The sequence below is a fragment of the Spea bombifrons genome, chromosome 3 (genome assembly GCF_027358695.1).
Source record: "Spea bombifrons isolate aSpeBom1 chromosome 3, aSpeBom1.2.pri, whole genome shotgun sequence".
Lineage (NCBI taxonomy): Eukaryota > Metazoa > Chordata > Amphibia > Anura > Pelobatidae > Spea > Spea bombifrons.
Genome location: NC_071089.1, coordinates 70,316,045 through 70,339,987, shown reverse-complemented (window position 1 = coordinate 70,339,987; position 23,943 = coordinate 70,316,045). Strand labels below are relative to the sequence as shown.

The 23,943-nt window shown below is 39.2% G+C and overlaps 2 protein-coding genes across 2 annotated transcripts; one reads left to right on the top strand and one right to left on the bottom strand.

Annotated features, from left to right (window-relative positions):
* Positions 1-913: 913 nt before the first annotated feature.
* Positions 914-12,296, bottom strand: PGM3 (phosphoglucomutase 3). Its single transcript, XM_053460082.1, has 13 exons — positions 12,241-12,296; positions 11,107-11,311; positions 10,847-11,031; positions 10,344-10,411; positions 9,285-9,418; positions 8,947-9,142; positions 8,163-8,320; positions 7,803-7,886; positions 7,485-7,583; positions 3,604-3,720; positions 2,470-2,592; positions 1,487-1,660; positions 914-1,255 (listed from the first exon to the last, which is right to left on the bottom strand). The coding sequence occupies exons 2-13, from the start codon at positions 11,308-11,310 to the stop codon at positions 1,166-1,168; spliced, it is 1,632 nt and encodes a 543-aa protein (XP_053316057.1). The 5' UTR covers position 11,311; positions 12,241-12,296; the 3' UTR covers positions 914-1,165.
* Positions 12,297-12,404: 108 nt separating this feature from the next.
* On the top strand, positions 12,405-21,699 carry RWDD2A (RWD domain containing 2A). Its single transcript, XM_053460085.1, has 3 exons — positions 12,405-12,454; positions 19,765-20,007; positions 20,959-21,699. Exons 2-3 carry the CDS (start codon positions 19,798-19,800, stop codon positions 21,622-21,624), a joined length of 876 nt encoding a protein of 291 aa, XP_053316060.1. The 5' UTR covers positions 12,405-12,454; positions 19,765-19,797; the 3' UTR covers positions 21,625-21,699.
* Positions 21,700-23,943: the final 2,244 nt, after the last annotated feature.

Genomic DNA, 23,943 nt, shown 5'->3' with positions numbered 1-23,943 from the left:
TAATATACTTCCTGCCAGCCAGCTCTGGCACTGAGCGTTCCTGAGGTGCAAGGAGATCCCCATGGACAGAACGTGCTGCCATTTATTTTCATCGGACTGTTTCTTGACACCGATTTAAGTAGCCACTCAGTGGCGGGAAACAGACGGCAGAAGAAGCTATCAAAGTACCTACAAAGTGATATGTATACACATATCAGAAAAAAGTGAAAAAAAATATTTTTTTAAACTACTCATGTTTATGTTGCCCTACTGAGAAGAGCCATTCAGGTTTATCTATACTGGTGTAAATAGTAAGAGTGTATTCTCCTAAGGTCACGTGATGTCTCAGATATCACTATGGCTGGACCATGTTTTGTAAAGCAGATTCATAGGGATAGTTTTGCTTTTGTTGTTTTGGGTTTTTTAGGGGTGAAATATGACTTCAGATTAGTGCAGCATTCCAAAGGAAGAAACTGCAACACCTTCCTATTTTTCATGAACACAATTGTGTAAAAGCCAAAGTGGTCAAGCAGAATTCCAGAAACCCATGTACACCACTACTTAACACCTTGAATCTTCTCACAGCAGCAAGCTGGCCATATGTCGTTTACATCCCTGTTCACTAAAAGAATGAATCATAATGGTTTCATACCATCGCAGTAAGGCAAAAGTTCAAAGCAATCCGTCTTTGGGAGTCTGGCGGCGGCTCTCGGCTTTTGAATACATTTAAGAGCGGTCCTCATAGGGTCATTGTATTGAGGCATGTAAAACATAAATGGCCTGGTCCTCAATCTCCACTTATTTGACATGGATGGCTTAGAGGAAGATATCCTGTGTTAGAGACGTCATAGTGACTTCTCATAAGCTATGCCTGTGGTGTTCTTTTGCACCATTGAGCTTCACAGTGGACAAACAAATCAATTTTTTATTTGGATTTAGTATATTTATTTTTCTTAAGTTCCATTATTTATTAATCAAATCTATTCCATTAACATTGTAAATGTAACTTTTGCCGCTGATTTGGGTTTAGAAATTATAATATATTGCCTACTAATATAGAGACCATACACCTTCTTGCATCCACCGCTGCATCTAACAAGCAATTAGTTCCAGATTTCAAAAGACGAGATGGAATATGCCGGCTAAATGTGCAAATTTGCTCGTTTCCATACCAAGCAGCTGCAGTTCATCTTAAAGGCTTGGGCACTTCTCCAACCCCTCCTGCCAGTTCATAAACCGCTAAACTCACTTCATACGCCAAAGCATCTGCATTCTCCTGTCAACGGAATTGGGAAACAAACTCATCAACTTAAAGTGGGTGTATGAATTTACTCATCTGGACAACCCAAGTCATAGGGGTCTAGTCACTAAAGAGGGAATTGGCAAAATAATTTAGACTTTTCCATCTATTATAAAGTTCCAACCCCAGTGAGAGTCTGATGTACCTTTCCTATTTAATTACCTATTTTACCATGTAACCCCGGATTAGTTTGGCTTAAGTACTCACCTGAGTGTCTGCTTCAGCATATACACGAACCACATCCTCTGTTCCTGAAGGTCGGACAAATGCTCTTGCCAAATTGTAATTCTTGACCAGGTAATCAACTTTCTCCTGCAGGCCAGCAGGCGTCGTAGTGCGCCTCTCGGCATCAGTAGTTTCGATTACTTTTCTGTCCGCCACCTAAAGAGGCCAAGAACTAATAATTGCATCTAAATTGCTAACCATTGAGGCATTAATATAAATATATTGAAACGGGATGTTATCTCCCTTCAGAGGAATTTAAACAAAATGAAAGGATGAACAGTTAACTGGCAAATGGTTTTCAACATAGAAAAATGTAAAATTACACACTGTTTGTTGGCTAATTAATTTATACAGGGATCAGGGAGTTTTTATTGATAATAAACCTTCCAGCAGTTAGCAATATTATGTGGTTGCTGCCAAAGCAAGTATTCTGTGTGAAATGGCGAGTGTATGAACAAGAACATTATATGATCTATTTATAAATTACTGGTACGACTAAATCAGGAATTTTTTAATTTTAATCAAGATCTCATCAGATTCTCTAACCAGATAGAATTTGATTCTTTTTTTTCCTGTGTAGAATCACATTTGGCTGTGTAGAATTTCTACTGTCCCAAACCTTCTCAATTATGTCAACATGACTATAACATTGGATCAATAGAGCCTTAGAAATGGTTGTGTACCCCTTTCCAGACTAACATGCATCAACAACTGCTTTCTGGATACGTTCATGGTTGTCTTCTGAATGTGGCATTACATGCATTCGGAACCGTGTGTCCCGAAACAAATAATCCCTTTTAATTACGTTTTGTTTCCTTAGGGAAACTGCACATTTGATTGGCTGATAAACTACTTCAGTGTGTAGTTCTACACACTGAAGGGATGTGGTATCTTGCCCAATTCTGTATTTATGATTTGAAAATAATTATTTACAGTTACCTGCTACGGTGGTGGGGCTCACTAACCTTGACTTTAAGTTGGCGATTAGGGAGGTCAGTATAGATCTCATCCCACTTTTGCACAGTTAGACGTTTGAGACACAGAATGGCTTCAATTACCAACATGTCAGAAATGGCGTCGCCAACCGTCTAGAAAAGAAAAATACTTAGTTTATGTAACACATATACATTCATTTTTTTTTTGCAGCCAACAAGATGTGTCCCAGCATGCAGTTCACCTACCCCTTTACTGATTGGCTGCTTGTTTCAAAGATTTTACAACTGACGCAATAACCAGGAGGTATATCAACTGCCCAACTGAGCCAAAAGAAATAAGTCACACAGCAGGTAAGCCTGATTTTTTTTCTATTGCAAATATCCTTAAAGCTGCCAAATGATGTATAAGATATGCTAAAAATAAAGATATTGGTAGACTTCGCCATCCAGGTCTTCTGATAAACAAAACACGGACTACAACACGCACACAAATGGAGCAACCAAAACTGTCCTACTGTGTCCAGAGGGACTCTCATTAAAAAACCCTTGGGGAAGAGAGCTCGCTCTGCACATGCTACCTAAAATGGGATATTGCCTATAAAATATAAGATAATAAGTAAAAAAAAAAAAAAAATATATATATATATATATATATATATATATAAAATGCATATTGTAGAAATATTACCCTAGACAAAGACCTGATCGTGGTCATAACAGTTGTAAAACATTTTGCAAGCACACAGATATTACTTTATAAACTTCCAGCTGTTTCACAGCTATGTAATTAATTGAGAAGCTCCAGGACGTGACTTCCAAGAAAATAAACTAAAGACACTCTCCAAGAAAATACAAAGCAGAAGCTGAGCGCCACACCATCTAGAAAGCACATAGCAGTAGAACGTAAATAAAACACGTTAAAAGTTAAGTTAAAACGCATGGTATAAGGATATACAGTGTATAACCTCAAAATTATTATATACATCTAAAGGGATATATATCATGGATTATATTATAGCATAACATTTTTTCTAAAAAATAATTTAAAAAAAAAACTATACGTGATATAAAAAATAGGTATAGGGAAATGAATAATTACATTAACTTAATAAGGGACTTTAGTGAATACGTCCTGTAAATAACTGGACAATAAAGTATGTTTACCTGGTTAATCAGATCAATAGTGTTTACGAGCATTTTGGCAGCCTTCCGTTTGTCATCAGTGATCTCTGAACTAACAAGCTGTCTGATTTGTTCTTCTGCTGTCCTGCTAAACAGTACCTGGGGAAAGAAGAATTATATAACTCTATATCCACACAGTCTACACACACAAGCACAGGTAATCAGCTCTAAAATATGTATATGTGCCATAACCAGATTACCAGACACAGCGGGGTGTCCATGTGCCTGATGGTGAAGGACAAAGTAACTCCAGCAGTTTCCACGTTGATCATTAGAGTAACCGGGAACTGTTAACAGTAAATCTTGGATGTTTTTGTAACTGTTTCTGAGAAGCAGACTCTGCTATCCAATGTTCCCTTTACCCTGGGACTGATATTTAAAAAGATGCACCATGCAGGTTCACAGTTGAAGATGAAGTCTGGTCACCCTACCCTCTCCACAGTAAAGTTATTTTTTCCAAGCATAAGGCATGAGAACCTCATATATTGTTATAACTTCAAACTAGGTCAGCAAGGCCGACTAGGCTTTACAGAGTCGGTATATAAAAGCTGCCCCCACCCTCACACTCATTAATATTTGTGGGCAATGCTGGCACCGCAAAGCCAGGATGTTGCGGTCACGTGAATAGACAGCAGCACAGAGAGTCTTGTGAAGTGAAACAAGACAAACAGCTTCCCAGTGCCATCTTTGTCCTCAAATAGTGTGATGGAACTTAACCCCTTGGCTGCTAAGCCATTTCACACCCTGGTGCTAAGCTAGTTTTCGGCATTTTGGTGCATCTCACGTTTAAACGTGTTTCAAGTAAATTTCTTGGGAATAAACTATACAAACCATATATTGTTTTTTTTTCAGCACACCCAGCAGATTCCAAATATACCATTTTTATATGTGTATGTCTTATTAGGTTTGCAAAATACAACCAAAAATGGGGAAAAAGTGTAATTTTTCACTTCCAACTCAATAAAAACTAGTTTGTAATGTTATTTTTCTAAACTCTAATATCAAAACCTGTGTTGCTAAATATTTGTAGTAGGTAACCGGTCTAAAATAAACAGAAATTGAGAACAGTAGACTGTGTTTTTCTAATATTTTATTGCTAAAAGTTAAATTTATTAGACTATCACAAAATTCATCTTTAAATTTAATGCATGGCTGCGTCAATTAAACAGCTCTAGCTGCCCGGGATGTTAAAATATGCCAACAAAACTATATATTTTTAGAAACTACACCCCCAGCCGCAGCAAATGAGGTCTTATTTGTATTTGTATCACAAATCTGACTTGCACAACAAATGAGTGAATATCACACAAATAAAAAATAAATAAAATTAAAAGCGACAAGTTCATTTATGTCTTCCGCACTCCAGGTTTGTCCTAGAAACACATGCAGCCCCTCATTTGATGCGCCAAGGGGTGTAGTTTCTGAAAATATATACTTTATGTACCATAATTTAACTTCCCAGCTGTCTAGAGCTGTCTAAATGCAGCCATCACCCCTAAATGTTTTAAGACAATTTTTTAACAAGATTCTCCAATCTGCCATATCTGAAGTTAAGGTGGTCTAGACATCTGGGAAGTTAAATTAGGGTACATAAAGTACACATTTCAAGAAACTACACCCCTTGGAGCTTCAAATGAGGGGTTACATGTATTTCTAGGACAAAAGTTAAGTTCACAGATAATGATGGAATATGTCGCTTTGGCTAGAAAATATGTTTTTTCTAACCATAGCGACATGTTCATTTGTGTCTTGCGCACTCCAGGTTTGTCCTAGAAACACACGCAGCCCCTCATTTGATGCGCCGAGGGGTGTAGTTTTTAAAAATATGTACTTTTTGTGCCATAATTTAACTTCTTACGTGAGCAGTAATGCCACGTCAAGGCTTCAACCCTAATTACTGACCATTCACACGCTTTTCATATCTCCATTCACTCGCAGAAGCACACACCATACTTTCCATACATTCACTCGCAGAAGCACACACCATTCTTTCCCCTTACAATCCCAAAGAGATGATCGTAAAGGGAGAAAAAAATCACTTTTACAGCAAAAATAAGTTTTGCAGTAAAAATGCAAGGGGCTCCAGGGATGACATGGTTAACTTACGTACTACAGGCTATACGGCTGATTTTTGCAGTTCATCTGGATTTCAAAAATTGCCTTCCTCTACCATTGGCTAAATTTAACCCCATGATCAAAGGGATCATGGGGTTAAAATTTAGTATCGGCCATTTTTAAAAAGGGAATGTGACTTTTTATAGCTATATGATCACTGTGGTAACATTGGCTACCACAGTGATCATTTAGCTAGAATACTTAAACTTTTTTTTTTTTTTTTTTAAAGTTAAACCAGTTTATGTTTAGATAATTTAATTTGGGGGTCTCTAGGCAATTTTGATCTTTATTTATCTGCCTTTAGAGACCCCCAAATAATTTTTTTTACTTTTTTTGTACATTTTTATTTTTTTAACATAATATTTTTTATTCTTTTTTTACATTATACCGTTGGAAAGGTGAGGCGATTACCTTTCCAACGGTATATGTTGGGGGTCTGTAGCTGCTCAGATGCCTGAGATACAGGCATCTAAGCAGCATGCCCCCATACCGTGAAAACTGACAATTGTCAGTTTTCAATAAAGTTGCGCGGTGACGTCATCGCGTCATTACGTGCGACGTCACCAGCCGGATCGGGTGGTCCCAGTGATGCCCTTCAAAATGAGGGGCAGATCGCCGGGGTAGGTGGTGATGGGGGTCCACAGACCCCCATCAAGGTAGGAGAGTGCTAGCGACGGCATGGTGCCGTCGTTAGCACCTGACTGGGACTGCTAGCGACGGCACCATGCCGTCGTTAGCAGTCAAGGGGTTAATGTAGAGTGACTGCCTCTTTTGGCTCCACCCCTGCGGACTGTTCATAAATTGTGACTATAGCCAGTATTTTTTTTTTAAAAGAAAAGGTAGATTGAGAAAGAGAGTAGGACCAAAAATATCAAGAGGTGGAGATTACAGAGGAAGAGGTGGAGCCTGGGCAGGAAGAGGTGGGACATTTTAAGATTAGGGGCACTTGAGTTTAGTCAGGTTTAGGGGAGCACAGAATCTAAATATACCACTTGGTACAGGGGTACATAGTAAAACATGGAGAATTTGTTTCTGTTTGAATCTGTTTATTTTCTATTCTTTGGTATTTCTCCATCCTAATCATCACTACCACTACGTCCCACATTCCTCCTCCTAACATGACTGATAGTCTTAGTACAGTTTTCAGACCTTTGTAACCTAAAGTGGACATGCTTGTGGATGACAAGGTCCACTGCAGGTAAGTATAACGCAAAATTATTACCAGCATATGTGTAATAATATATACTTACCTGACCGGTACTGGTCCTGTCCATAATGGTTGCCTGGATTCCAGTGGACATGCGCTCAGCCACACTGCCTTCTATCACAAAATGCCATGCATGCAGTTGGTGCCATACGCACATAGCCCACCCTTTCAGATACACCGTAGTTTATGACAATATAAAGACAATTTTATCCATTATATAACTTTTCATCTATACCAGGGGTGGCCAACCTGCGGCCCTCCAGCTGCTGTTCCCTTAATGTCCCCATAATGCTCTTTCAGCTAAGGGGCTGGCTGAGGAGTATGGGAGATGTAGTCCTGCAGCAGCTGAAGGGCCACAGGTTGGACACCCCTGATCTATACATTGGCTACCTAGTTGGCAGGTAGATGAAGAGATCCCCTCTACATTTCTTCCAACGACAGGTGCACACTGACTCTATGCCTATGGCATTCTGCAATGCAGCTTTATTTGCACTTCCTTAGCTGAACATTTATACGAATATACACGTGGAATGCTGCTTACTGTTCCATGTCCATTCGCTTCAAAATACACTCCAATATCAAACTCTTGAGCTTTATGGTGTAGGTGCTTCACACCGGTTTTGGCACAATACACAGGAACCTATAATGATACAAAGACGACACACAAACCCTTTTAGTTCTTTTCAAAATATTACAGAGAGCCAAATTGCATGGAAATGTATGGATCGATATAGTCTAGCATTCTTCTCAGTTTATAACATGAGTTTTTATAATATGAAGAAAACTTTTTAATGGTCTATTAATAACTATTAATAATGCCAATACACAAAAAGGCAAAAGCGGCCGTTTAAAACATTACCTTCATAACATTCTCCAAATAACGAGTTGAACTCCCATTGGCATATGCGGTTTGCACGACTGCCATTTTTAAGTTGAGGTCAATCTGTAAAAATCACAACAAATGTATTTAAGGATTCATGTGAAGTCATTCCTTTGCTACTGAAAAATAATTGTAAGCCTCAGTTCATGGTAAATGGAAAGAGGCCGGATATATATACACTGGTTTAATCCTTGTAGCCCAAAACACACACACAGCTATCACAAATCACCTTTCAAGTCCCTATCCAGTGGCGGCAGGTGGGTAATTCCAATGGGGGATTCCCCTTTAACTGTACCATTTAAAAGACACTAACTGAAACAATAATGAACTTTGACATACCTGCACCAAAAGTTCTTTGATGAAAGTACTTATCAAAGTGGCAATTTTATCTCCGTCAAGTAGATGAAAGTTACCAGCGTCGTCATTGTAGAAGTAAACTATACGATCAGCGTCTCCGTCAAATGAGCAACAACGTTCACCAGGCTTCTTTTCAATACCTAGAATAAACCACATATAAATTATATACAGTGCGTGTGTGTATATATACACACACACACTCATACTGGAACAGATCATGATGACCTATAAAATAAGTCATAATAGTTAGATTGTTTCACATTTCATGGGGTACACTACCCATGGTAAGTCATGGGATGTGGGAGAAAAGTGCCCAAAGTATTCACATATCCTAAGGCTCCTCACTGCCAATTTAACACACATTCCTGATAATTGTTGTGAAAAACAAATGACATATTGCAAAAATTATCTAAATCTCTAGAGAGGAAATCTTAAGCCCTCTTCTAAATGACCACAGGATTAATCATGATGGTCATCTGAGGACAAGAACAACAAAGAGCTGAGCAGAATAATATCCACATGGCAGGTGTCCTAAATAATAAATACAGGGCTTGGCTGTATACTACAGAAACATTGCAAGATAATCCTACAAACAGAAGTAATAATTCACCAAAACAACACAAGTAAATGAAGTCAGAGCACTGTACATTCTGAAACCATTATGGTTCCAGGACAGTGATATTTTTATCCCAATACATAAGTAACCATTTTTGGAGCCGTGTGCGCTCCAAACCTCTACTTCAGGACAGCAGAGACATATGCTTACCCTCTGGAGGCTTCTGCTGCACTTTCACATAGTCAGCCCCACACTGGAAGTTCAGTTTCCCTTCGGAACCGTCATTGTAAAGTTTCACCGACAGAGCTGACTGTAGATACTGCTCCATCTCCTTCAGCTTCAGAGCACCAATACCGTTCGCTCCATCCACAGTGAGGCAGATGCTTTTATCTCCACAGCCGGGGTCCTGAAAGACATTTCCTTTCACTCCAGAGCAATATTTACTGCCAAAACGTGATGCTAAGGTTATGAGTGGAATTGTAGAATACCAAGATATTACAATGAAATATATCTAGGACAGAAGACTATCTGTAACTTTAATAGGTTACCTGTTTGACCAAATCATTAAATGCCTTTGACAGTTTTTGGTAGTATCCATCGACTGTTGGTTGCCCGTATCTTCCATTAGTGTTTCGACAACAAATAACATAGTGCAGTTGCGGTGTAGTCACCAGGCCATAATCTAGAACCCAAGATATTAATCAAAATATCACATAATCAGATAATAAATTCATAGTCAAGTTGCCATATGGGCATGTCCAGTGCTGAAGGTGGACAGGTTAAGTGTGACATGGGTGTGACTTGTGTCATCTCAGCGAAGAACTGTCTCATCTGCCATAAGATGTTTGCAGACCGTCAATATAGCCAACTCATCATCATCATCATCCTCAACATATTTCTTAGTTGTTATTTAGGAGTAATCAAGGACGGGTGACGTACAGACAGCCACTCATCTTTTGTAAATCAGGCTATACAGTGGCACTGAATGCTTGTTTTCTAGGACAGGCTGTCTTACTAATCCATGGTGGTAGAGACTGAAGAGATGAGTAGATGTCTTGGTGATGGTAACGTACGGGGTTCTAGAACAAGATACATCAAGTAGCAAGACAGCTAATCTGTCCAAACACAGGCAAACCTTTAGCTCAACAAGTGTCAACAACTATTAAAAGCAACTAATCCAAAACCATAATTTGCACCGTGATTTAGCTTATCTTGGCAACAAAATTAAGAGACAATTTGTAACCCCTATCATATCATTCATGATTTAACTTCAGAGCAGTCTGACTGGTCAAAGCAAGACGTTAATCAGTATATACATTTCAATGGATTTTCAGTAGTGCTCCATGGTTTCTCCTGTCCCACACTGTGATCAGTTCATATTCCCTTAACTCAAAAAAGCAAGATGTATTAAACACACACCCAGCAGCACAATGAATGCATAACGACTTATGTTTATTGCACTGACCTTCCATCGATGACTTTTCAGATGGAAGCTGAAAAATGATTTCATATTTTTTGTAGACATAACATACATCTGCATGGTCACAAGATGAATAATCGAAAGACCATGGATCTCTTAACAATTCAGGTTACATTGTATAACGTACCATGGAACTTGGAGGCTAATGCAGTTACGCCATCAATCACTGCACTGGACAGGACCGTACTACTTGGCCTTGGGAGTTAAACAAAAAGAAAAACTCAGAACTCCTAGACTAATTAAGATTTCCAAATAATCAAATAATAACCTTATCAGTAATAGACATGCTACCCAACACCAGTTATACGTTACCTCTCTCACCTTCAACCTTCATCCAAAATATTTAGTATATGTAGTATGAAGTATTCAGCATGCCAACATTTCTCTATATGATCTATACTAAATATCATGATGATTATGGATTTGAGCTTTCCTCATTGCCAGAGTGAGAGACGCCCATTGGCAGTCCAAGAATCATTTAGCTCAAGCTAGGAAGGCACGGTAAAGCATAGGGATGGCTCAATGCAAACAAGAAATGCTTTGGGGGATGAGGGATGATAAGGATGGGGAACAGGTTGTGGACGAAATAATTAAAAAGTCTTCCAGTAATAAATGCACAATTCAGCTTACCTTGTATCCCTCCCAATGGCTATGAATGCCTCTTGTTTAATATCGATAGACTCCTTCTGGATTATGTCATTCAGCACACTCGGCAATCCCTGCTCCTCCGCATTGGCCAAGTCGGTGGCATACACTTCCCATTCCTGGGCCAGCATTTCTCCCAAGGGATCCACAAGTTTTACACCATTGTCTTCCTGAACACAAAACACCCCAAACTGTTATGGCCCGTTCAAACTAAGCGATTATTACAGCTACAAACAGAGCTTTACCTCAGGGTTGTGAGATGCAGTGACCATAACTCCAATAACAGACTTGGTCTTCTTGGACCTCAGCACAGCCAGTAAGCCCATGCGATACATAACATGGTCCAGATGTTCAGCTCGGGAGCGGAAACCAGCAGTGCCATACTGGAGAATAAGACCAGCAGGCTTAGGATGCTGAGAAGAAAACTTCAACACGGCTTCCATGTGCATTCTGATTAGGAAATAGACATAAATGTTTCAAGACAGATGCAATTTGTGAAGAACAAAACCTAGTCAAGGTTCTTAGAACCATTTAACCTATAGACCCAAGAAGGCTGGAGACACCTTAGCTTTTCACTATACATATTTATATATACACCACACTGCTCAGTGATACGGAAACATCTGTTATGTTAGAGAAAACCTAAAACTGTAGCATCCTTGACGTGAAGGGACAATTTTGGCTGTGACATCACCACGACTAACGTTAAAACAATCTAACAAACAAACATACTGTATTATACAATAATGAAAGATCAAAGAGCTTTTCCAAGTTTGCAGTCCATTACTGAAGCTTAGAAAAACCTCATCCTAGATGAGCTCACTGTATCCTTGTGATGATGTCATGACGGAGCTTGGCAGGGGCTATAACACAATTCTTTCTGTCCATGATCATATTGTTCCCCTACACAAGTCACTGGAATCATAATGACATCAGAAAGTACACGAAGCACTGTAACAATCTGACAATTGATAAAGTCAGAGGGCTGGTCTGATTCTGTTTATAATAATTAAAGCTATTTTCATTTGAAACAGAGAATGAAATTATCCCTCCCTGCCCCACAGCCAGGGCACGAATGAATGAATTGCATTGTGATCGCTAATTATAGAAGCTCATTCAATCATGTTTATACGGAAATTGACTATATTTGCACCCTAATAAAAATGTCTCAATTAACATATCGTATTTTTAACGTCGGGAGTAACGTCGGGATTCTGCGCAAGAAACTTTCCTCTTAGTGAGAATGTAAGTTAACCATTGAAATCCCTGTTGGAGAGGTAAGATGCCCAAAAGCTGCGACAGAGCATTAAGTGGCTGTTAGCGGCATAGACACACACTGGGAGGATGGGATTCCCAGTGGAGATCGCACGAGCCCCTACCTGCTCTCCCTCTGCCTGCGGTGACGTTGGCAGAGTTCGGGTGGGGGGTGGTCGCACGTGACGTGTCAAACAGCAGCTCCGCTTCCTGGTGCCGCCCACCTCACTATCAAATGGGAGATAAGCGGCAGTGTCCGCTAGAACCAATCATACAGGTTCAGGGGCGGGATCTGGGGGAAAGGGCGGTACCTTGTAAATAAGAGGCGCTTGTCCACAGGTCGGTTTTTCCTGGGTTAATGTATTTGTTGGGTTGTTGGCGTGTTGGGAGGGGGCAGTGGCTCTGTGATACATGCTGCTATCTGTCTGATATAGATATATGTAATAAATGATAGCTAAAGTAAATACTGTAACAGACGAGAGCAGGTACGTTAAGTGGCAGTAATAATTACAATACAGTATATTGTAATAGCGCAATAGTGCGGTTCGCCTTCAAGATGTGCACACAATTACTTTTTGGATCTTTCTGAAACTTGAATCATTTTATGGTTGCCATAAAAAAGGTACTTTTTTAATTTGTGCCAATGATGTTTGATTACTACCTCCCCAACACCACACTCCACAACTTTGAGGCAGTAGGTGCAGCTCTGTTGCCCATTTCTGCCCATCTCCCCTCTCCTTACCCACCTATCTCCCCCTTCTCTCTAATCCTCCCTTTTCTTCATGTCTCGTCTTTTCCTTTATTTCTGCCTCTTCTGTTTGAGCCCCCTTCCCAATAACTCGCCTCCTCATTGTTTTTCCCCCTTTCTATCTCTCCTCTTTCCCTTTATATCTTCCCTTACTCTCTTTATCTCCCCACCCTTTCCTTTTTTTCTCTTTAACTTGCCCTTTTTCACTCTCCCCTTTCTGTTTATCGCCTTTCATATTTCTCTTTATCTCTACCTTTTCTCTCTACCTCTCTTTATCTTTCCCCTCTCTTTAATTATTGCTTTTCTCATTATGTCTCACATTTTCCCTGTTGTTCTCCCATTATCTAATCTTTCCTCCTTTCTCTTTATATCCCCCTTTTTTCTCACAATTTCTCTTTATTTTTTCCTTTTCTGTTTAGCTCTACCCTTCACTCTATCTCTCCTCCTTTTCATTATCACTTCTTTGTCTCTCCTTTCTTTGTATTGTTAACTCTTTATCTCCCTTCCACGTTCTCTCTCCTTTGTCTCTTTATCTCTCTTGCTTGTATGCTTCGGATCATTGCCCTGCTGCATAAACCAACTGTGCTTGAGCGTTGGGTCACAAACTGATGTCTGGACATTCTCCTCCTGGATTTTCTAGTAGAGAGCAGAATTCATGGTTCCATCAATTATGGCAAGTTGTCTAGCTCCTGAAGCATCAAATCAGCCCCTGAATATAACTTTACCATTGCCCTGTATGGCTGCTAGTATGATGTTCTTATTATTGAATGCTGAGTTAGCTTTACCCGGACCCATGTCTTCCAAAAAGTTCCACTTGGTCCACAGAATATTATCCCAAAATTCTTTGGGATCGTCAAGATGTGGCAAATGTGAGATGAGCTTTTGTGTTCTTTTGATCAGCAGTGGTTTTGAGCTTGCAACTCTCCCATGGATGCCATTTGCACAGTCTCTTTCTTATTTTGGAATCATGAACACTATCCTTAACTGAGGCAAGCGAGTCCTGCAGTTCTTTACATGTTTGCCTAGGTTCTTCTGTGATCTCCTGGATGAATCATCGATGCACTTATGGAGGAATTTTGGTAGACAGGCCACTCCTGGGAAGGTTCACCACTGTTTTATCTGTTTGTAGATAACGGCTCTCATTGAGGTTGGCTGGAGTCCCAGAGCCTTGGAAACGGCTTTGTAGCCCTTTCCAGACTGATAGATGTTAATGGCTTTGTTTTTCATCAGTTCTTGAATTTCTTTAGACTTTTTAGCTTACTTCACTTTGGAAGACAGGACTGGCAGTATTAACGCTTGAGTGTGTCTAGTGAAATTAAGCCAATTTATGAATTTGTTTAATTGGTTGATTTAGTAACGAAGGGGGCAAATACCTCTGTATATAAAAGTATTGTTTAAAAATTGCATTTTGTGTTTACTTACTGATGATCTGAAACATTTATGTGTGACACATATGCAAAAATATAAGAAATCAGGAAGGGGCAAATATTTTTTCACAGCACTGTATATTGTATACTATCACCTACATGGCTTATGTGAGCAATCCACATGTATTTACAGGCACATCTATTGTAGATTACCAGTAAAATACCTGCTTAATGGCAAAAATAAGTCAAAGACGGGGTGACCAGATGATCTTTGAAGTATGAACTCTTCTTTGTTATGATGTCGTTAATACATATAATTTAGGGTTAACCCCCTTCACCGACTAATTGTGGTCACATTGTTGAGTGCCAGATGGAACTGGCCTTTAATTGTTTACCAATAGGAGTTCTCTCTGTCATTGTGCCAGCTGTTTGGGTTTGGACGAAGACCAAGGTACTTTGAAGCCATTATATGTATTGTAAACAGTCTATGTCATGCTTATCGGAGTAGATGCTCACAGAGATCTTCTTGGTGGCATACTCTGGATTTAGGGCAGCCACATATAAAGATGATTGCCGTTGACTGTTAATTTGCCAGAGGGGTAAGCAGTATTTTGCAAAGCAAACCTTGGTTACGGAAAATGTGCATGCATAGGACTGCATTTTGAGAATATTACTCTTATTTGCACACTAGATGGCACTGTTCCTCCTGGCATGGGGCATTGGGAATTATCTGTGACATGGTAGAAGCTGACTCTTTTTGCCTTTGTCAGCATTGACCTGGCGCCTTGTCTGCACAGTTTAAGAGAACTCTAGCCAGACTATATTAAGAGTAAACTGTGATCAGCATCTGCAAATTCAGTAAGTTTCATTTAAAGTGGTTTTGGTAAACTGTGGTTTAAATATATATTTGAATGTAACAGCAGATAACCGAAGGAATTCCATACTTTTACATAGTGCCCATCTATAGATTGCTGACTGCACTGTGATATACATCTGTCTATTATAAAAGGCAAGGATTCCAAAGCAGGGGATAGCGGAAATACTTATTTTTCTTAACCTAACATGCAATTTGTAATTTGATCGTATGTTTTTTATTATGTCAGTGTGGGCCCCTGATAAACTGGGGTAACTGTGGTATTAGGCAAATAAGAATATTTCAGTGCTCTACTTTTTAATGTCGTAATGTTTTTTTTTTAATTTTGTCAGTTCATTGCACATGTATGTAAATATATTTTGCTGTGTGTGAGGTGTGTGGTTGCGTTCTAAATACCTAGACATTAACCCCTCAATGACAAAGCCCGTACATTGCATTGTCTTCAATGGGTTAAGGGACCGCCCATTGTCCTTAAGGGGTTAATATGTGTAGCTGGTCCCCTCTTTGCGACTATAACAGCTTTCACTCGTCTGAGAAGGCTTTCGACAAGATTTTGGAGAGTTTCTGTGGGATATTTTGCCCCTTCATCCAGTTGAGCATTTATGAGGTCAGGTACTGATGTTGGACGAGAAGACCTGGCTCACAATCTCCATTCCAGTTCATGCCAAAGGTGTTCGATGGGGTTGAGGTCAGGGCTCTATGCGGCCCGGTCAAGTTCAAACTCATCCAACCATGTCTCTATGGACCTTGCTTTGTGCACCGGGGCACAGCCTTCCTCAAACTGTTCCCACAAAGCTGGAAGCATAGCATACTGTAGGTCCAAAATTTTGCACAATGAATACCATTGGAATGAACTGAAACACAGCAACACTCCAAAATCTTGTAAAAGCTGTTATAGCTGCGAAAGGAGAACCAACTACATATTAATGTCTATGTATTTAGAATGCAATGTCATAAAGGATTTGCAGTTATCCCTCCCCATACGATGGGAGCAGTCATCATGGCAGCTGGCAGCCTTTGTAATTGTGGATAGGGGAAATAAGTGTTCAGGACAGGAAACTAATTGCAATTATAGTTGTGCCAGCTTTTGTCCCAAATTATTGCTTCCCAGATAAAAAAAAACCTTCTTGACCTTCTGTTGGTGGTGCAGCCATAACCAAGCCCACATGCATGCCAAGTCGGCTCAAGAGGAAAAACTGTATGGACAACTCTGGCTTGCAGTCTGAGGCTGGGCTTAGCCAGAATTTGGGCTACATTAATATGTACTCATCAGAAGAGAGAATTCAGTGCACATAAGTGTTGTGATGTTGACTGTTATTGTTGACGATGTCCAGACCTTTATCCTTATAATAAATCCTCCACATGTGTTTTTGACAAGTTGTTTAATATGGTGTCAGTTCTGTTCCACAGGCATAAACTAAACCTTCTGAGACAGTATGTTGTATATATTATTGACTCACTGACAATAATAATAATGGACAGAGGACAGAGTGTCCTAACAGTTAGTAGATGCATATTTGCAATTTGTTAAAAAATGAATGGCAATTTATCAGGTAAACTTGCTTGTAATATTTTTCAGAGTGTCACAGAACATGAGCAGAATCATTTAATGGGCAGGCACAATTTAAATGGGATCGGCATCTCGGGAAGGACACTGTGATAGCAAATGTAGCAAAGCCTCATCTCCCAAGATGCACCATGGGTCTTGTATGTAAATACACAGGCCCCTAGCATTCTTAAACAGTCTTTGTGGTGCCATTGGGAAGCCTGGAATCTGTACTATCGTGCCCTTAACCTTGATGAGCTTCTGGATTACCCAAGGGGACCTCAAGTCCAGTTTAATGCCTTCTATTTCCTTCGTGTTTCCTCACAGATGACACGCATGTAAAACCAGGGTGTATGCTAGTTGTAAGGGATGTATCTGTCCCACTCCAGGCCCTACCAGAAAGGCCAGCAGTTAACCAACAACAGGCTGTATACATCTCTGAGCTGAACACCCCCCTAAGCCAAAACTAGGCTGGAGCTTTCCCTTGGTCAAAGATGATCAGAGTAGCTCAGACCTTGGGATTCTTAATATAATTAATTGCATCTCTGATAATGGCTAGGCTGTCTGTTGATGTGCAGCCAGGAATGCTGCAGGTCTGGCCACGGTGGACAATCTCATGGTTGACTGCAACCTGACAGCTAGAAGATTAGCTAAAATATGGTAGTCCATATTAGGGAGGGAAATTGGACTCCAGTTCTTTGTCACATTTCTCACCTTTCTGTTTGCACATGATTGTAATCATACCCTCTCTGTGTATGAAGCATCTTGTTTTCCCATCACCACCTCCTAATACAGCTCAAGCAGGTCCTGCGGTAAAAGAATGATGGCATGGTTGCTTGCACACACTGTGCGAGAAAGAAGCCTCCGGTAATGTGATGGTGGAGGAGAGGGAGAAAAATGATAAGAGGGTGAGTAAGGGAAGGAGGCAGGCAGGCACGCAGAGAGTGAGAGAGATGATAAGGCAATGAGTATATATGCCTGCATGTATGTTACAGTGCACATGAGTGTGTATATGTAGGTGTGTGTGTTTTCAAGAGTGTATATGTGCGTGTTAGCATGCGTGTATAAATCTGTATGTATGCATACAATGTGTTTTAGTGTGTATATTAGTAACTGGGGGGGGGGGGCAAAATGTGCCAGACCTCCCCTGCTGCTTACTACACCTTGGCTATCTCTCTGCTTGGGCAGTGGCATGTAAGCAGAGTGGAGTTATCTAAAGAAGGAAGAGTTGCATTTCTCTCCTTTCTGAACATTCTCCACTTGGCATGGAAGATGATTAACCTGCATTCCTGCTCAAAGTGCCTTTTCATCTCCATCAGCTCATCCTCTGCCTTCCACGAACATACTAGAGAAACGGCACAGTTGTTATGAACCTATATTGTTAGGGGCTAATGTACATTCTGCTAAACAATGCAGGTCTAGTCCAATAAGTGTTACAACTTTCCGTTTGACTAAATGTAGGACTGCAAACAATCTTTACTAAATGTATTCTGGCAAATGAACACAGACATCTTAAAAAAAAAAAAAACCCACCATGCATGCCAATTTGATATAGGATAAGGGATGTTTGATCTGTAAGAATTTAAATCAAATCAATTTAAGGAATAGCACACTACACAAATATAAGAATAACACCGTCAGCTTTTTCAGTGTTAGATTAAATTATGGTTTTGTCTGTAAAACTATATTCACGAAGTTACTACCTGTCTATGTTAATAACATTAATAAAATACATTAACTATCCTATGTTATAATCTGATTGTTTCTTGAATCTATAGATGTATGTTTAAAGAGAGCAAATTTGCATGCCAATAGCATTAATTTACCAACACTTGGCATGGATATATTACACTTATAATTTTATTAAAGTTTTTTTTGTAAATAGACTCGTTCGACATATTCAGTAAATTAGATCTAATTGGTATCTTACATAAGCAAGTTTTAGACAACAATGTCTTTTGCATATTTGTATACTCTTTACCTCCATGAGCTGTTTGTAATTCCATAAGTTCAAGAAAGTGGTGGTGAAGTATGAAACGTTGTAACGCGTCTCCTCTGGTAATTAAAAACTGTTGTACTGCCTTCCATTTGTAATGAGTTATGTCAACACTAAATTTTACCCCGCATTAGGGAAATTAATTAGAAATATATGAAATTTGACCACCAACCTGGTAAGTAATTCCATATCGCTGCAGGGACTTAGGACCACTCAACCTAGGATTAGATATTTCCTTTGGGACAATTACACTTTATTAAACACCATATGTTACAGCTGGAATAAAGTGGAAAGAGCAAATGAACATCAATCATATATGTCAATTTCCACCTTGTGTACAAATGTTGGAAGTACAGATAATGATAATATGATATGGACTTCTTCATATTGTTAATAAATATTGTCTGGAAGGCAGGCTAACTGCAGAAGAAAATGACTCAACTAGTAAGTTAAATGGAAACTTGGAAGACCCAAATTGCAGCAAGTCTCAGCCAACCTAGCTAAACGTAAATCCATGATATTGCAATCTGATTTTTAACTATTTTCTGATGGTTTTGCTGGATCAATGGGTAAGTTAGATCATTCACAAAGGTTTTTTTTACATCCTTGCAGATCAATCTGGATCTCATATAATTATATATTATAATGTTTAATGGTAACTGTGAGAAGGCTAACAAGAATATAAATAAAATAAAATGCCTATCTCTCTGCATTGCAAATGGCCAAAGAGGGAATGTATTTTTTCTGCTGTGAGGTTATAGATTAGATGAATAGTAATGTATTTACTGGTGTATTACATTATTTACACAATCTCATTTCTAAACACATATTCTGCTGTTTATATTCACATATCCTGTACTAGAAAGAAATAAGGGAGGAGAGGAACCAAGGGATTTGGGTCTTAAAGAGGGACTGTCTCTCTAAAGAGCATCAAGTAGAAGGTATTTTATAATTGCCATTAAGCTTGATTTGCATTAAATTGTTATTGGTTTCCAGATAAAACCCAAAGAGCCTCCAGTGATATTTAACTGGTTAATTCACTTTGGTTGTAACAAATTGTCATGGAACTGGTTATGAATTTGTTCCCTAATAGAAGCTATTATCTATTTTGAATACAGACTTGGAGCTGTTGCCTAATTTCTAGAATCTATATGTCAGAAATGACAGCTACAGTGCAAGAATGCTTAGAGCTTCAGCTTCTAGAGATGGAAATGCTTTTCTCTATGTTTCCTAACAAAGAAGAAATTGTCCTGGAAGACGCAAATTCACTTTTACGAGTACGTCAATATTTAAAAGGAATTTGTGAATCACTGCCACCAACGATTGGGTTTACAGTGTTTATGAAAATAAGGAATTCAGAGGTAAGCACTGATTATTCATTTCTATGGTCTAATATTTCCATACATTGATTGATTGTTTGCACTTGAAACATGGGAATTATCTATTTAACCATCTTCAATTGGGGTAACATAATTTTGGATCACATAATAAAACTATATCATCAAGATGGGCCAAATTAAGTGAGCATCCATGGATTTATGCGATCTATTGTCTACTAACAGGTAGACTCTTATCATCTGCACTTGAACCATTTACTGCCATCTACATCCTTAATGATTACAGCAAACACTTCCATTCTTTAATTAAACTTCTCCATAACCTCATCTGAGAAACACTTTCTACATCACGAATTCACAGCATCCATATTTCAGGGATGGTACACATTTCATTATATTTATATAGCCTGTGAGGGCAATTAGTTACATTCTGTCTTGATATGCAAGTATATTGTGATGTGTAAAACAAAAATGGCACATAACTAACGCCTCCTGTCAATCTGTTGTTCATGGAAAAGGTAGTATACTTGTAGTTCTTAGTGTTTTATTTCACATCATAAAGTTATGTATATCCATATTTGTGCTTTAATCCATGTATTGAATCATACAGTGCGGCTTCACATTTTGTCCTAAATAACTATGAACACCCTGCCAAATTTGTGTTATAGTAAAGATGTACATTATTATTTTTTTATATTTTGGTTTATTTCCCTCTCCCTAAGTTTTTTATACTTTTGGGGTTACTTAGAATTCAGGAATGCTACCTCCTGCGTTAATGAAGGACTGCACAGCTCTAGTCCTTCTGGGTCACAAATATACCAGCTTGAGCATCTCAGAGATTCATTAAACTTCTTATTTTCAAGTAACGATACACACAGTATTTCTGACCTGCTTTTCACTTTGGGTTGCTTTGTTTTAAGCATGCCATATGTGTGCAATATACTTTTAATTGTGTTTTTGTTTACATTTTCTTAGATAAAAGCACAGATGCACGTAGTGCTGCCTCATAATTACCCAGAAACGGAACCTCAGTTATTTGTTAGGTCCAGTGCTTTGGACAGGCAACAGCAGAACATTCTTAATAAATGCCTGGGTTCATATATAAATTCATCGGATCGCGGTGAACTTTGTATCACCAATGCTGTACAGTGGCTGCAAGACAACATCTCCTCATATGTACAGACCACTAAAACTGAGGTGGAATCAGAGAAAATGAAGACCGCTACAGACACCTTCCACCGCATGTGGATTTACAGCCATCACATATACCGTCAGGAACTAAGAAAAAAGATTTTAGATTGTGCTAAACGACTTCATTTAACTGGGTTCTGCTTGACGGGCAAGCCTGGAGTAATATGTGTAGAAGGGGTAAAAGACCATTGTGAGGAATTTTGGCGTGATATTCGCTACCCAAACTGGAAACACATCTCTTGTAAACACACAGAGAGCAAAGAGGTGCCCGGCAAAATTGACGACTTCAGACTGTTTACATCTTTTGAGGAGTTAAAGTTTGCGGCACATGGAGATTATGGACTCAGAAATGATTACCATATGGACTTGGGACAGTTTTTCGATTACCTGAAACAACGTAAGAGTGAGCATATATTTCAAATACTGTTTGGCATTGAAGGAAAATCTTGAGATGAGAGGTGATTCCCTTTTAGGGATGTTGCTCCTTTGAAACTGCTTAAAAGTAAAGAAAGTAGTGTTATAGTTTCTGGTTGTGCATTTTTTATCTGTTACGACATATCAAAACTTCCATTAGGTAACACGTGGATGATGACTTAACAAAATAAATTTGCCTTCAAGTTCCTTCCCTTAAACACTTTATATAGACCAGTTTGACCAACAACAATAATATCATACTGTATATAGGATAGAATATAAATTTTGCCTTGGACAGTCAGCTGTAGTTTTATGGATCTACAAGGCCATTTTAAAGTTGCTTGATGTTTTGTAGCTAACCTGAAGCAGAGCTCACGGGTTGAATGAATGAACATTTGGAATGGCCAACCTAAGTACACTTCATAAGCTCCTCTAGAGTAGTGATTACACTAGCTCGGTGTTGTATCTTGGCCAAGCCAACTAGGCCTTACGGCAGCAGTATACAGGGTGAACATAAAAAGCCACTCCCACCCATCCACTCATACACTTTTGTGGGTGGTGCCGCTCAATTTCTGTCAGCAGGGGCCGGCTCTGCAATGCCAGGAAGTTTCCGTCACGTGGACAGACAGAAGCACAGACAGTCTTGTGAAGTCTTTAGCAGGTAAGCTGGTTAGCCGTTTAGGGATAAATTGCTTCACAGTGTCATGTTTGTCTCCAATCAGTGGGACAAAGCTTAACAGCTGCCCCTGAGGACTGATCATGACCTGTGCCTATAGCCAGTATTTACTAAAGAAGAGAGAATGAAGAAAAAATAAGGGGTGGAGTTTGCAAAGGAAAGGGTTGGTCATAAACAGGAAAGGGTGTGCCCTGGACAGGAAGGGGTAGGGCATGTATTAGTAACCCTTTACTATATATATATATATATATATATATATATATATATATATATATATATATATATATATACACACACAACATGAGGAACCTTCTTCATCCATTACTGGTCCAATCTTAAATATATTTTTCAATAGGTTTTGTATGGCATTAAGAACCACACATGTTTTAAAATACCATAAGATGAGAAATCACTTGTAATTATTGCATTATTCAATAGTTAAGACCCACCAAAACATGGACTCCGTTTTCTTCTGAGAAGCACAGGATTTATCCAATAACACTTAGCTATTATTCTTGAAAACATATTACTTATTGATATAGCTAAACTTCTTAATGTCATGCCTCAAGTAAACCGAGGGCTTCAGGGTGTCATTATCATAAGTGGTTTGCCTTTCTGTGAGAGACAACCAGGCATCCTGTGAAAACACAAGGAAGTTCTTAGAAAATTGCATTACTGGGGTTATTTGAGCAGGGACAAACTAATATTTAAAAATTTAAGTTTACAATCATTTTTAAACTTGTTTTAAAATATAATATGATCTTCATCTAAGTTACGATGATAAACAAACACAATCTGTTTTAACTGATAACACGCAAATTATTGTATTGTTCTTGTCCATATTGAATACATCAATCAAACATGTACAGGCTAATCACTTCAACAAAAGCTATAATTTGAGTCAGGAGTTAGCAACAGTGGGTCCATGGGACTCATGCGGCACTTTGACAGGGGTGGCATTTTGCAGCCCCATGACATGGTCTTTATGGATAGATTTGTGGAGAAAGAGAAGCATTTCTGCACCTGTATGTGTGTCTATAGATGTGTATGTGTGTGAGCATGGATGTGTAAGTGTGTGAGAGGGAGGCTGTGTGTTGGCCTGAGTGTGTAAGTGTGTGTAAAAATGTGTGCCAGTGTATACAAGTTACCGGTGAGCGGGTGGGGCAAAGGGACAATTGGTGAGGGTGGCAAATATAGGAACCGGGAGCCCAGGTTCACAGAGAAGCAGATGACGAAAGAAAACAGAAGAATGAAGACAAAAGAGCAAGAAGAGGCAAGAAAAGAAGCAGAGCTATAGAAACGTAGACAGGTGCACAGATGCAATCAGCGGAGAAGGCAGGAAGAGTACATTTATTAATCATGATATAACATAATGGGTGTGGTTGTGATTTTGGTGGGCATGGTTGTTGCGAGGGGAGCAGCATTTCATCCTTGGACCCAGGCAGCACAATGTCTTGGGTCAGTCCTGGTTAGCAAACCTGGAGTCCGATCAGTGAAATGGGATTGGAGGTGTGTTTAGAGCTACTTTGACATTCTCAAGAAGAATCCACTGGTGTGGTACCTACAAAAAGGGAATCTCTGAATCTCTGAAGACATACATTCAAGAATTGTTGGCCCTGGGCAAAGCAGTGCACTGCACCAAAAAAAAAACAAACCAAAAAGCATGATGTAAAGCAATG

What these genes read in the sequence shown, in the direction of transcription:
- PGM3 (XM_053460082.1), bottom strand. Translation starts at nt 11,310, where the DNA reads ATGCACATGGAAGCCGTGTTGAAGTTTTCTTCTCAGCATCCTAAGCCT. An exon ending in CTGCATCTCACAACCCTGAG is followed by an intron (nt 11,032 to 11,106) that starts GTAAAGCTCTGT and finishes TTTTGTGTTCAG; the next exon opens with GAAGACAATGGTGTAAAACT. An exon ending in TCAAAGAACTTTTGGTGCAG is followed by an intron (nt 7,887 to 8,162) that starts GTATGTCAAAGT and finishes TGATTTTTACAG; the next exon opens with ATTGACCTCAACTTAAAAAT.
- RWDD2A (XM_053460085.1), top strand. Translation starts at nt 19,798, where the DNA reads ATGTCAGAAATGACAGCTACAGTGCAAGAATGCTTAGAGCTTCAGCTT. An exon ending in TGAAAATAAGGAATTCAGAG is followed by an intron (nt 20,008 to 20,958) that starts GTAAGCACTGAT and finishes ACATTTTCTTAG; the next exon opens with ATAAAAGCACAGATGCACGT.